Here is a 14,918-nt window from a genome sequence, read left to right on the forward strand (position 1 = left end):
AGTCGTTTTCTTTTGACAAATTAAACTTCCTGATGTTTCCTCAGGAGAAGGAATGTAGGCCTACACAGTCTCAACAGACACCATTAGAAAGCACCTTTAGGCTCAGCTTGCATGTAAACCATGGGTCATGGTGTTACGTGCTAGTGGCATGCAGACAATAATATGGGTACTCTATATGCACATGTTTAAGATGTGACGCAGCCCTCTTTTTAGGGCGAGAGTATTGATGGTATTGAAGGGTCTTCACTCTGCTTGAAAATCAGTTCTTGACTGGGCTGATTATTTAAATTAAGGGCTTGAATGTAAGAAAACCAGTCACTGCAGCTCTTCAGGAACAGGGCTTTAAGACTCCTCTGCATTTATTGAGTAATGAAACAAGTAGTTCTGAACTGTTTACGACCAGCGTTAAACAGCCTATAATGGAGCTGTTACTCATAGTTCAGTGACACTACAAATACATGGGGCATGCTGGTGTGGGTATTTATTATAATGCAGCTTGCATTGTGAGCAGTACCATATGCATTTATAAATAAAACTATAGGCCTCCCACTTTTTTAATGGAAAAAAAATACTTAATCTTTATTTTTAGGAGAATGGGGTGTAAGAAACCAATAGATGGTACACAGGCATTTATTTGGTCATGTCTTCAGGAGAATAGGGAGGTTCATGCTGTTTAGCGATATTATCCTGCTCTCAACTTAGTAGGACATCAGGATGAATTGCTCTAACGTGACCAGTGCATCATTGTTACTTCCCAGGCAGGAACATGACCAGTTTTGATTTATAAAGCCTTTAATGGCGAAGCAAGCACAGTAGTAGGAGGAGGGGAAAAAAAAATCACAGCTCTTTTGCACTCAGCAGTCATGCAATCTTTATTCAAATCTGCTTAAAGTAGAATGGTCTGAAGGAGTGGATTCCATTGGCACAGCCTGACACACCTCTGGAGTCATTATTTAAAAAAAGTAGAATAGTCATCAGTCAGACAATTTTCACAATGTCTTATACTTAACACCTGGATACCACATTGTACAGGATAAGTATACTTTCCAATGAGCTTTCTGGTAGAAGTAAAATGAAACTGGGCCTGACTGGCAATGTTAAAATGATCTTTAGAACTAAACAGGTATTATTCCAGTACCATTCTATCAAAATCCATGATTTTTTTTTAGAAAGTGCATGAATTTAAATTCTTGCTTCAATATGATATTTTGTTTTAAAAAAATTGTAAGAATTACAACCTGAAGAACATAGATTATATGATGCAAAAGTCTTAAATTAAAAAGATTAAATAATATATGATGCAAGAGACTTAAAAAGATTAAATAAATCGAAATCTCCTCTTTTCATCCCAAATGTAAACCCAAAAGGTGTCAGTTGCAGGTGCTTATTTTGCACAACCTCTCTGTAGCACCCACTCCGACACTGCCACCTTCTTGTCTTTATATCCGCACACGCCACAGGAGCTGACATATCTTCCTCTCTCTAAATGGTTGGAGAGACTCCAAGCTCAGTATTCACGCAAGGTAGTGCCACAGTTCTTTCTCCGTATATCTTCCATTGTTTTTCATTATTAACAAGGTGTGATTTATAGTGTCAGTTAAATGAACAGCTAAAAAACAGGAGACAAACACAAGCCAGTCCTGACAACAACAGCTGGGGATTCTCAAGTCACCACATTGCACAGTTGAGCCTGACAGGTCAAATAACTTCTGCTAGAGCCTTTTTAAGTTATTTTCACAAATCATAAACCCACACCTACACTGAGACAACGTAAAGGGTGAAGATGAGGTCGTTCAGAGTCCTGCCTGCCTCTCCTCCTCCTGAGGCCGGGGGCCGCGCTGTGGGCGCTCAGATCGCGCTCGGCTCAGGCTCAGATCACGTTCAGGTGGTTCGTGTCGCTGTGTGGCGTGGGGCAGAGGGAGAAGGCGCTGTCCTGGGTCAGGCTCTGCAGAGCCCGGAGCACCACGTCCGGCATGTGGTCAGTGAGCATGCGGGGGCTGATGAAGACGCTGCAGAATGCCATCTCACTGGACCACTCGGCCCGGTACTTCACCTGGGAAAAACACGGCCTGGCGGAGGGGAGAGAAGAGATCGTTAGATAACACACGCATTGTGACACCTGTGGTTTTGTGTACAGGTGTGAGCATGTTCTTTGTTTTCAATGAATCTGTGAATAGCGGAAGTGGGCACCTTATTCCATTTCCCTGATGACAATGCAGAGCACATTGCCAAGCATAAACATCAGAAGTCGTGGGTTTCATTACTGTCAAGGGCTTGTGTTTCTCTATAGAAACCATGAAGAGATAATGCATTGGACTCTGTGCTCACCTAAAATGAGTCCTAGCAGCACAAGGACCTTCTGCCGTGTTGTAGTGAGATCCCTAAAACACGATTTGAGGGGGTACTTTACTATAAGCCCTGGTCTTGGAGGCCTCCAGCCAAGTTCCGAGTTGCTCAACTTCCTGACTTGCTTGATCGGAATTCAAGGGGAACTGAAAAGCTATTTTTACAGATCAGCAAGAATCAGTGTTGATGAGTGCCTTTCTAACCATTATAAAAGTAAAATGTGCATAAAGATGTGTAAAACCTCCAATTTACATCACAAAACAGATTGAATTTCCAGGTATGAGAAGCGCCATATACTACGATTAAGAAAAAGGCAACAGAACTTCCAGTAACGTGAGGTGGCCCTATTACCTTGTAAACAGCCAGGCATGTGAATACATCTCTTTTAATCCAATAGAATATTGCTCTCGCCTTTGAGACGGTTCTGTGGACAAATACTACTTACTTGTTAACTCTGCATGCTGATTATTCGCTTATATCGCATCAATCGTTACAGTGACTAGTGAGCAGGAAGGGCCGCATCATGTCACAATTTGTGGGAACTTCAAGTGCGTCAACACGGTAACTTACAGTACTTTCACAAAGTTCACAACTTTGTGCTTCATTTGGAATTTTTAAAATCTTTTTATACCATAAATACATTTATTTTGTTACAGAGATTTAATAACCGGTCTAAGACATTGGGACAGCAGCTCTCCTTTAATTGTTCGGGCAGAAGCAAGGCACAAGGTCTGGGCCTGTCTACTGGATATCTATCTACTGGATAGCCGAGAGCTCAGCCAAAACAAAATACAGAAAGTGCAGGGCCCCCAAGGACAAGGCTAAAAGGCCCTAGTGTACGTGAGCTGTTTGCAGGTGTGCACAGGTGTGCAAGTGTGAGCAGCTGTGCCCAGCTGTGTGCAGGTGTGTGCGTGCTGACCTGCGGGCAGGCCCCTCCTCAGTGACGTGCAGGATTCTCCCAGGCAGGTAAAGTGGGGGCTGGGAGCTGTGCCCTGGAGAGTCCTCAGACGCCAGACTCTGGTACGAGGACGAGCGGTGCAGCAGCAGGCTCTCCTCCCCCAGCAGGGGGCGACTCAGCTCCTCCTGCCGCCGGTTCTCCAGCTCAGTCGGGGAGTCGTCAGGGTCACCCCCAAATACCTCATACCAGCAGGCATGCAGCAGGATCTGATACTGGGAAAGAGAGAGAGAAGGCTATGAGCTCAGCTCACACAGCAACAGACATAAACGCCCAGGCTGGTGCAATCTTCTTGAATTATCTAGCATAATGGAGTGCTGGAGCTCCTTTTGTCCTAATAGATCTGCAGACAGGTACGAGACACTGGTTTCTGAGGTTGTGCAGCTGCTGTCTGTGAGCTAACGAGCACAGATGAGCAGTCCCCATTACTTAACAGTGGTATACTGACTTTTATTATTGCGTTATCTCAACAAGACAGGGAATCAGGCAATAAAACAAGCCTTCTGCTTGCAGTTTCACTTGTTCTCCATTTGTATTGAGTTTTGATTTGCTTTTGATCATTACATACTGTGACACGAGACACCTGCTGCACAAGCCTCTTGCCAGCAGTGTCCAGCTCATAACAACAAGGTGACATAAATCAGAGCTGCTCTGAAGGAGCTTTATCGCTCCTCTGAAAGCAATCAGGAACGTCGTTTAAAGAAACGTTTAAAGGTGGATTTGAATCCACCACAATCCACACACCGATGGGGGGGGGGGGAAAAAGGAAATTACTTTTTACACCAGAACACTCCGAAATTGTATTCAAGACACCGGCTGGGTTAGAAAAAGCGTGTAGACAATTGTACATTGGAACGGACAAGTTATCTCTCTCAATCTGGTCTCTTATCTGGTTAGTTCATCTCTTCTCAATTTCGCAATACACCTTTGCATATAGACTAGCGGCATCATCTTTCACGTTCTTATTCCAGAGTACGAAAAGGCTGATCTTCAAAGTCCATGGTGCAACACAGATATAACTCCTCCTGGCACTTCCTGTCACTAACTGAAGAGAGGACTGCTGGGCCTGCTGATTCCACAATAGTCTGATAACAGCACATCATCCCACACAGCAGAGAAATTAGACACAGGTGGAAGACACGGAGCAGAAATGAAACAATTGTTCTTGCCGGGAAGAGCACACAGCAGTACCTTTGGCTTACTGCAGTTGGATACCATCCTTAATATCCTCCTCTTCAGGTCCTCCATGTTGGGGATGCTCAGTCTGAGCAAAGGAAAGGGTAAACAGTCAGTGCTGACTTCTTGACAAACATTTTTGCTTCTCCTTCAGCAGAGTAACAAAAAAACACATAAAAACACAAATCACCCGTAATGGCTACATGGACACACAGTTTTCGTTGTATTGGGCATACTGCACTGCTTGGATATAATGTATTGCATACACCCTGGACACATCACAGTTGTATTTATACTGAGTTTTGTCTGAGTTTATTTTATTCAATTTCTATTGTACTATTATGTATTACTATGTAACCTTATTTTGTAACTTTAATTTTGTGATTCTTCTCCCCCCCGGTGAGCTCGTAGAAAAGACATTTCATTGCCAGCAACTGCTATTTGATAAATAAACTCTGACTGATTGATTGATTTTGTCCCTTGTGAAACAACATGGCCCCTGGCCATGCGTGCCCACTGCCCTGCTCTCAGATGGCTCGTGGTACTCGTGTGTGGCGCCCCCTGCACACGGGGCAGGGCGCTGCACAGAGACTGAGCGACTCACCGGGGAACCAGGTCCTTCCCGACCACCACAGAAACCGTGAAGTCCTTGGAGTAGTCAGCGAGGGATTTGCTACAGAAAGATTGGGAAATACCAAATTACTTCTCATCAAAATGCATTCATGTAAAACCTTAACTTGCATAATGAGTCATGCAATTTTGTTTTTCCATCTGAAGTGATCGACTCCTCCTGCCACCCCCCCACCCCCCCATACCAGCACTGATTCAGAACCGCCGTCTGTGGCTTTACCTGAGGAGGCCCCCTGGTGGTGAGAAGGCGTAACACTTGAGCCCAGGGAAGGAGCTGCGGAGGATGACTGCCAGCACCGCGGCCGTGCCAGCGCCCAGGCTGTGCCCTGTGATCACCAGCTGGTACTCCTTACACACACAAGCCAGCATGTTACTCACTGAGACAGCACGAGCTGCACGCAGACAGCACGAGCTGCAAGCAGACAGCACGAGCTGCAAGCAGATGGAACCTCGGCACTAACAGCAGGGCAAACCAGGCTCACTGTGGCAGTCAGCTCTTTACTCACACGTGCACCTAAGCAACAGTTCACCCATAACATCACAGTAACACCATAAAGCACAATAACATGCTGGCTGATTTACAACAAGCTCATTTATACAGAAAAAAATATTTTCACCTTTGCTTTGAAACATATAGGCTTCCTGTAAAAGGCTTGAAACAGCTCTATATTAGGTCCTTTGCCTATCGACTGTTAAAATCATCTTACTTATTTCCAAAGCCTGTTGGTTTTCTGGTAACATTGCCTGCATAACCAGCAACCCCTCGACTGTGCTCCAAGTATCATCAGTGATGCGACTATGAGCAGCTCTGGGAGGGCGTTCGGACTTGTTAAGACATGATACGAACTGTGGAGTTCACGGAAATGAAAGGAGACAGGAGTCGGTGTGAACTCACTGGAGCGATAGTGAAGGCCTGGTTAAGGATCCCATCGTTTATGAGCTTCCTGTGGATGTAGCTGGCTGCCTGCATGATGCCCTTTGGGGCGGAAGAGGAGACAAATCAATATCAGAACACCCGTAATAAAGACAAGAGTGCAGTTCTGGGGGGCTCATCTGGTCTGAAATCCTGGCCACAATTCCCTGTGCAGAATCCCGTATCAAGCCAACTGAGTCCTAACGAACGAAGTACAGTTTTTACCTCCTGCAACAACGAAGAGAGGAAGGCTTTTTTATGTAAATAGGTATCAGCTATCAGCTGAAGGTCATATAGTCACACTTCAGTGTCTTCACCACCAGACAGGAGAACGAAGAAAGCGGTTCTGCCGGACCTATTGGACCCCCGTCTCTGCTCCGGACCTCTTCACCCCAACACCCCCCTCACCTTGTGCGCGTAGCAGGGCCCTGACACGCCATCGACGGGCAGGCTCTCGGAATCGGCCGAGAGGTCAGTCAGGACGTCCTGGACAGGGACAGGGACGGAGACACAGTCAGGAGAGACACGGGCTCCTCTCGGGACGGTCTTGCCGAGAGCTTCGGCAGGTCAACACGTTCGTCAGAACCACCAGTGAAACACAAACCAGAGGGTACAAGGGCAAACTACCCATCTATTCAGACTGACAACAGGAGGCATTTCTTTACCTACAGAGTGGTGGGATTGTGGAACAAGCTGCCCAGCCATGTTGCTAATGGATTCTTCCTGGATTCTTCCAAAATCTCCATGGCTGGAGGAGATCCTCTGATCCATTAACTACTAACTACCCAAAGATGCCAAATGGTTTGGATGGCCTCCACTCATCCGTAATGAGTCTTAAGTTTTTCACCTCAAGCGGACAATGTAGAGCAGGCTGTGGTCCGCTCACAGTGAGTGGGACAGAGTGTGTGTCTGGGTGTGTAACCTGACCTCTGGTGACCCCGGCAACCTTTAACCCTTTTCCCTTTCAGACGCCACAGTTTTATACTAACATATGCCTGACCTCCTGTCTGATAAACAGCAGTTTGGATGCACAGCTCAGCTTTACTGAAAGAAAGCCACTCCCATCCAGAACAGATGTACAAGTCAAATCAGATTTTTTTCCCAGCTCATGTTTGATGCATACATCTGTAAACACACACCTATATTTAAAAGCAGACAATGACCAGTGACCGCAGGGGCAGAACAGCCCCCGCTGACCTCCGAACCTACAAAACCCAATGACCCCTGACCTCACCCTGAGAGACAGTGTCCCCCTCACGGCCACCAGCACGGCCTCCTTCTTGTGATCCAGGGCCACGAAGAAGGGGATCTCGTAGATCTGGGAAAGGAGACGGAAGAAACAAGCAGGTCAGCACCTTGTCCCACTGACACACCAGTCTGGTCTACGGTTTCATTAACAAGCCCATGGTTTTGAAGTCGAGGTTAAACAAGGTTACGAGCTCAGGGGTATGTAGATGCTGATGATCTGCTGATATGCAGGTACCGATAACCTTAATTCCATGCGTTTTAGAGCCTCAGTACTTTCCTTTCCTAGTGCTGTTTTGATTTGGCTGGCATTACCAAGCCTAAGCTCTTAATGGAGACACTTCCTCCTCTGGATGTGCTGAGCGGTGTGCCTGGTGTGGTCAGGGCCGCAGGGTACCTTGTTGTGGAAGCTGATGTAGATGAAGTCGCGGTACTGCAGGCCTGTGGTGTGCAGCATGGAGGTGAAGTGGCAGCCCAGGTGATCGGCGTCCACAATGTCGTACTCCGGGCTGCGACTCCGGCAGCTGGGGCAGACAGACACACTGTCAGAACACCAGACCCACCCCCCTCCCTCACAGAGTGAAGAAAGCACAGGATCCAAACCCCAAAACACACGGCGAAAAGGGAAAATAAAATATATAATCGTGAGAAAAAGAAATGTGTAATTTAAAAAAATATATTTTCACAACAAAAGTGCAGTGCTTGAAACTGATCAAGGTATTCGGTGATAGATTACCAGTTATTAAATAAATTCAGTTTGTTCTGAATTTGGATGCAGAAGGGAGAATGATCTTTCCCTTCCTCATTTTTCCCCGCTTTCCCTTAACTGACAATCAAGGGAGGTTTTGTTTTTGATTCTTTGCGTTCGCAGAGGCCCCGACACCCTGAAATTCGCAGCTCTGGCCCAGGCAGGATGTGGGTGGCACACCACCAAGCACAAACCCGAGCCAACACAAACACCAGATGTACTGACCAGTCCCCGCTGAGCTTGCACAGCCCGGTCGCCGGGTTGGAGTAGACGAACAAGGGCCAGCCGTAGGCAGCCATGGCGAACGGCATCCAGTGAGCCGCCCTCTCCAGCTCCCCCTGCAGGTCCTCCTGCTGCGAACGGGACAGGGGCCAGGGTCAGATCTGGACCAGAGGAACAACGGGACCGCAGAGCACAACCCAGAACATCCCTAACCTCCTCCTGTCTCACATCCCGAACCTCTACCAGTGCTGTACAGCTGACAGGCCACACGCAAATCCTTAAGGGATACTTATCTTACCGGCTCAGGCAGCTTCTTTACTCATTTTCTTAATGAGGGACTCTGTTTCCCTGTTTTACAGATACTCGAGTCAGATCCTTCATGGTGTAATTTTAGGCATCCGTCAGACAATGGGCGGCCTTCACAGTAACAGCTCTTGCTTGCTTTTCTCCCGAGAGCAAGAAGGCTACACAGCTCACACACACACTCTCACTGCTCCCACAGTCCCTGGGACACTGAATCACGCCGAAACGTAGTCTTTTCAGGGGTTGCGTCTATCTTAAAGTTCAAGACAGACAGTGCAGACCCGGCTGTGCTGGCGAGTACCCTGTTTCTACAGCCCCACACTGCCCCAGGACTCACAGGGGGGGAGGGGGGGCTGTGCGCTACCACCTCCTCGGGGTCACGGTACTGCTCCATCTTGTCCTGCTCCTGGTGGAGGAGAGAAAGCCCAGCGGCGATGTCGCTGGCCACCAGGTCCGTGTCCTGGACAGAGAGACGCAGTCAGGCCCGCCACTCGCCCACAAGCTCAGAGACACACGGTGTGTGGAGTCGGCGTGCAGGTGAGGATTTCTCTCCTCGCCTCAGATCGGCGCACAAATAACCAGCAATTCAGCGCCTTGCCAAGCGAAGACAGGCCATGTGAATCAATGCCGCATCCATGGATGTGTCCCTTTGTGTGGAGAGAGACTGTGTGTCTGTGCCCGAGTTAGCGTGTGCGTGTGTATCTGTGTGTGTGAGTGAGTGTGTCTGTGTGCGAGTCCGTGTGTGTGTGTGAGTGTGCGGGACCCGGCGGGGCTCCTCACCCAGAAGAAGTCTCCGAGCAGCTGTGCGATGCTGGAGAAGGCCGCGTGGTGGCTGTCGTCCTGCGGGAGGCAGCAGCTCAGCAGGCGGAGACGGCTCTCCCACACCCGCGCGGCCACGGAGCGCGCCCCGGACAGGAGCTGGGCCGAGCCGCTGCTCTCCAGGTCCCGCTCCGCGCCCGGGTCCGGGCGCGCCGGCCGGCAGCCGCCCAGCGGGTCCAGCACGAGGAGCACGGCCACCCCCGTGAAGAACAGCAGGATCCAGCTGTGTACACGAGAACGGCAGCAGGCTGGAGGAGACCGCGGTCACAGCACCGGCCTCCCGCGCAAACGCAGGCTGCTCAATCACCGGGCCCCAATGAGCGCAAACACAGATGCGTCCAGATGTGTGCAGCCATGACGGCTGTGATCATGACCGCGCCAGCGTCACAGAACCCTTACAGCTGTACTGGAGTGACAAACCCATTTTCATTCAAACAACTTGCACCCATCTACAGCAAAGCCACCCACCACCCAAAGCCTTTCAAAGGCGTTTCATCTGGTCAAATAGGCAAAAAAAAAAAGAATGACCTGAATATGGAACCACAACATTAATTGTTCTAACTGCCCTGCGATTTTTACGGGGACCTGGGCAAAGCAAAGAGGAAGGACAAGGATGAATCGTCTCTTGCCGTGTTCCTTACAGCTCAGACTTACTGCAGTCATGAAGGAAGAGCCACAAAGATTCAGCCCAACGGTCACCACCCTCATGCCCTCCACCCCTCAAAATACCTCCGCAGGACCACCACCTCTCCTCGGGCAGGCCTACGCGCGGGTTCGCAATCACCCCCACACAGCGTACCCCAGCTCTTCCCAGTGCAGAGCAGAATGACTCCATGCTTTCCCAACCACAACACAAGACCCGATTCTGGCTGGATAAACCTCTTCAATCTTGAACAGCAAAGACTACAAAGGGACCAGAGTCAAAACCCCCCAAGGTGTCTTCTTCAGGATCAAGCAGTGAAATATCCCGGCTGGATGAGATCCTCTGATCAATTAGCGAATAGCAGCCGAATGCTGGAGCTCCCCTCGTCTGTAAGGTGACGTACGTCGCGCACAGCCCTGTGACTAGTGTCCACTCACCTGGCCACCACTGCGCTAGTCACAGCTCTGACCACTGCCCTCTCGCAGCCCAGGCTCTCGTCGGACACCCAGACGGCCCCCAGACACGCCCAGACCAGCTCCGGGGCGCACAGCACGGCGCGCACACACAGCAGCGCGGGCACAGACCGCCGCGGCCTGGCGTTCATGATGGTACCTGTGGATACAGCGGCTCCCATTTACAGCAAACAGGCGGCACGCTCACAAACACTACATTAGTCTCACACACGCAGCCTGACTACTGTAAATGATCCTGCTAAAATATAATATTCCTTTATTTGTCATGGGTAAAAAGTAAAGAATAGCTACAGAAAGTGTTGTACTTTTATTTCAACAACTTGATGGCACATGAGCTTATTCAGCCCCTCCTTGTACATGGCCGGTTAGCTCAGTTAGTTAGAGCGTGGTGCTAATAACGCCAAGGTCACGGGTTCGATCCCTGTACGGGCCATGAAATCCCTTTTAGGGCGGAGCTGTGCACTGTGGCTCAGGATCTGCGCCTGTGGCTGGAAGGTTGCCGGTTCAAATCCCGCGGCCGGCAGAGGAATCCTACTCCGTTGGGCCCCTGAGCAAGGCCCCTAACCCCAACTGCTCCAGGGGCGCCGTACAATGGCTGACCCTGCGCTCTGACCCCCAGCTTCTCTCCCTGTCTGTGTGTCTGTGTCTCATGGAGAAAACCTGGGGTATGCGAAAAGACGAATTCCTAATGCAAGAAATTGCATAGGGCTAATAAAGAAACATTATTATTATTATTATTATGCAGTATTTATTGCTTATGTACTATAAGTATGGGCGATCTCTGCCTGCTCTTACCTAACACACTGAGCAGGGGTCACTGCAACATGGAGAGGAGATATATATCAGACCTGCTTCCTCCCCCTAGCACTCAGACACACGGACGGCAGGGCTACACTTCGCTCGGGGCTCTCTGGGAGGAACGGACTCACCCTGCATGCTGGCGTAGACAAGGGCACAGAGAGACAGGATGATGGCAGCCAGCAGGACCAGCAGCACGATGAGGTAACTGTGCAGCGTCCCGCCCCCCTTACAATCGAACTGGCCCTTGTGTATCGAGTACAGCACCAGCGTTCCTGTCCACCTGGAAACACACACAGGGTCAGTTTCCTCGCTGCGTCTGAAATCTTGCAGTCCTGCTCAGTCCTGGACGAGCTACATGACAGACCCTGGGCCTGGCGTGAGACTGCAGACTGCTTTCTTGTCCCCCGCGTGAAAGAACAACAAAAATGCCAGATCCCGAAGAGGTTTTCATCAGCACTGAGGCCAAAATGACATGGAATGAATTTCACTGCTCACTGTAGAATGAACACTGAAACACAAGCCTGTGCACACAAGTGGAAACAACACCTGGGTTTCAAGAAACAGCTGTATGAAATCCTTGGATAAATTAATAACCAGCCACCAAACAGGCTATAGGGACTGAATGGCTTCCTCTCATCTGTATCCTCTCTCATGTGCTCATGTTCAGCTGATTTACCTTCCTACCTTCAGGAGAAGAGGCCGATCTCTTGGGATGTGGGAGCTGAGTGCCTCAGGGACTAATCTGTTACAAGGTCTCAGCATGACCTCAGCAGTTCTGCATCCGTGACAATGGAAATACTTTTCCACTAAAGTACATGGTCTAATTCTGCACCCTCTATTAATGCTTTTAAGGCAGAATTCTTTTTTAAATTTAAATTCTATTAGAAAGTTAAAGAATCAAAAGGCAAGACACACAATGGAATTATGTAAAAAGTTTAATTTTCAGCTTTTATAATTGTGAATTCCTCTGGCTGCGAAGTGTGTCGATTTTTGTATCTGTTTTAATATTTTGTCTCCTTTTATTGTATTTCTGATGTTTAAATAAAAACAGCTTTCCTTTCCAAGGAAGCAAGGCTGACAACCCATATCCACTTCATCACAAACCTCAGCTGCTGTACATGTTCCGTTTCAGCGTGCGAGTACAAAGCCCTCGTCTGACACGTCTTTATCCCCCTATAGGCTCAGGTGGACTGAACAAGGCCACTGTCCCGAGAGGGGCGTCCATCATCCGCAATCACCAAGCGTCACAACATAGCCGATACCGTCCACGTAATCAGTGGAGCTCCAGCAAACAGTTGCGGTTTACTCTTTTTAAAACAATTACAGATTTTTTTTAAAAAAAAGGCACCTCGGTTTGTAACAACAATTCATTTCTTACCATACGATCCTGATGAACAATTCAAACGCCCCGGGAAACACCAAGTCGTCGCTGGCGATTCCCCACCGCCGGCCACAAACTACCATGCCCGGCATGCTGGTGGTCGAAGACTGAACTCCAGACCAGACGCAGGCGTTTCCCCCAAAAGACCTGGTTACAGATACAGTGGACTCTGCTTCAATAGTATATTCATAACGCCAACACACTTGTCGGATGTTGCAATGGAGCACTGACGTTATATTTAAAGACGATTTCTTCTAACATTCACGTTAATTTAAATGATTGTTGAGAAGACGACGCAGTCTTTGCAGGATTCACAACCGTTCTTAAGCAACTAAGGAACTGACAGCCTTTGGTCAGCTAGTTAAGATATCATTTCCTCGGAAGGTATTGCATGATAGGTCTCTAAATGACCATATGCATTGCTATACAGTTAAGCTGCAAGTTCATTCTCAATTTTTTTCGTATCTTTGCTGCTAAGGCTAAACTTAAATAAGCTATAAACATGAAATACATATAGGTTTTAATGCATATTAGTAGAGCTTCGGAGTCCAAGTCGCTAATGTCTTTGCTTCCATCCAGCGATCTCTTGTCCGGAATGTGCGCATCGGTATTATTGTCCCGGACAGAACATGGAAACAAGAGCTTTTTCTAATAGTTCCGCAGTGCGCACGATCCAAAGCAGGCGGAAGTTACAGACAGTAACTCCTTGAAAAAAATACCTGACATAAATCATATGTACAGTATCTTTATAATAAATCATCCTGAGCTGACATGAAAGAAAAAAAAACAGGTTGATATAAAACAGCGATGTTGTGTAAGTTCGGATGCCATAACGTAAACCTCCACTTGTTAAATTAGCACACCGTTGTCTGAATGTATTGTATGTACATTGCGTTAGTTAGACTACATTCGCTGACTGACAATCGTTTTGTCCAATTTTGCATTTGTCTTGCATGGTGCTCATTTGCATTTAACTGTGATGAGAATCAAGGAAATCATGTGAGAAACTATGGTTCATGGTAAATATATTTTTTTCTGTCGATGACCTGGTGAGGGTCGTCTGTTTTTAACTGCGCTCTTTAAATTCACAATTACCGTTTGTTTCATTGCCTACTTCATATTGTGGTTTATCCGAATAACTGCAATGTAAAAAAGCTCCACAAACAGCACATTGCAAACATTTTTAAAAGTAACAGCGCCACCTTCTATTGGGTTGAAGGTCATCTGTAGAATAAGTTGGATAAGTGTGGAAACTAGCCTAGCTTTGCAACGTTGAAAACTCAGACATTTGAACTTTTAAAGGCTTTAACTTTTTTTTCCCCAGGGAACTGGCTCCCTGGAGCTATTCCTAAGGACCTGATTTCTGGCTGTTTTTTTTTTTATTTGGTATGCAGATATCCTTAAGGCACAAAGGCATTTTGCAGTGGAAAACAACAGCATGTAAGTGCTTCTCAAATTACAAGTTTATTTCGGTTTCATCAGTAGACTGCAGACATACATACTTTCAACCTTTCGAGCACCAGGGCTGAACTGCACCTCCGAATCTCTGTTCGACTGCCGTCAGGTTACATATTCACGTCGGGCCAGAACCCTCCAAGGCTGAATCGTGTTTGTTACTAGTTCATTTCTCAAACAAAAACCAGGCAGCTCTCTCGATGTCTGGCCCAACAGTTCTCTCAAGACTCTACACGTCGGCATCGATGAGTGCACCATGTACTGAGTTATAATGCATCTCCTCTTGATTTGCACCTTTAACCTTGAATCCATGTTGCCGAGCTTGAAGGAATTATCTTAGTGTGGAGAACAGAGACCAAGTCAACAGCTAATTAATAGCAAACATGACATCACTTCTAACAATGCTGGGGTCAGCACTACAAAAGGTGAACCCTAAGCAGTTATTTTTATAATTATACAGAGGACTGTATCTTTCACAGAGAGGACTTGAATCGTTACAAGATACCTGTGGTTACCAAATTCGAAAATGTTTTTTGTTAAATTCCCTATTTGACACAAACTGCTTCTTGTGAGTATCACCAAGCAGCCCACTTGAAGAAGACAGGTTCTGTGAGACAGGCATTTTCCCTGTAAGATGCACATTTAATACTGTTTACCTTCCTGAAACCTGAAATGGAAGGGAGGTGAGGAAAGATTAATCCTCACCTCCCTTCCATTTCATTGCACACAGATCAGCAAACATTTTCAAATCGCAGAAATCAACATCAGCTTCTCACCTTTAGATTAACCACACCCACTGTTTGCCTAC

The 14,918-nt window shown here is 47.5% G+C and overlaps 1 protein-coding gene and 1 non-coding gene across 2 annotated transcripts; one reads left to right on the plus strand and one right to left on the minus strand.

The window, feature by feature from the left end:
• Positions 1–774: 774 nt before the first annotated feature.
• daglb (diacylglycerol lipase, beta) lies at positions 775–13,279 on the minus strand. Its single transcript, XM_088936691.1, has 15 exons — positions 12,653–13,279; positions 11,403–11,554; positions 10,438–10,612; positions 9,319–9,580; positions 8,876–8,998; positions 8,239–8,366; positions 7,663–7,789; positions 7,255–7,338; positions 6,429–6,506; positions 6,003–6,083; positions 5,328–5,455; positions 5,082–5,150; positions 4,493–4,565; positions 3,266–3,516; positions 775–2,069 (listed from the first exon to the last, which is right to left on the minus strand). The coding sequence occupies exons 1-15, from the start codon at positions 12,745–12,747 to the stop codon at positions 1,871–1,873; spliced, it is 2,025 nt and encodes a 674-aa protein (XP_088792817.1). The 5' UTR covers positions 12,748–13,279; the 3' UTR covers positions 775–1,870.
• trnai-aau (transfer RNA isoleucine (anticodon AAU)) lies at positions 10,833–10,906 on the plus strand. The gene has a single exon. It is a non-coding gene; the product is annotated as a tRNA-Ile (tRNA).
• Positions 13,280–14,918: the final 1,639 nt, after the last annotated feature.

This window comes from Atractosteus spatula, chromosome 18, assembly GCF_055471065.1.
Source record: "Atractosteus spatula isolate fAtrSpa1 chromosome 18, fAtrSpa1.hap1, whole genome shotgun sequence".
Taxonomy (NCBI): Eukaryota; Metazoa; Chordata; class Actinopteri; order Semionotiformes; family Lepisosteidae; genus Atractosteus; species Atractosteus spatula.

Coding starts and splice junctions, on each gene's coding strand:
- daglb (XM_088936691.1), bottom strand. CDS start 12,747: ATGCCGGGCATGGTAGTTTGTGGCCGGCGGTGGGGAATCGCCAGCGAC. Junction 5,151..5,327: donor CCACCAGGGGGCCTCCTCAG/GTAAAGCCACAG, acceptor ATCTTTCTGTAG/CAAATCCCTCGCTGACTACT. Junction 2,070..3,265: donor GAGGAGGGGCCTGCCCGCAG/GTCAGCACGCAC, acceptor CCCCTCCGCCAG/GCCGTGTTTTTCCCAGGTGA.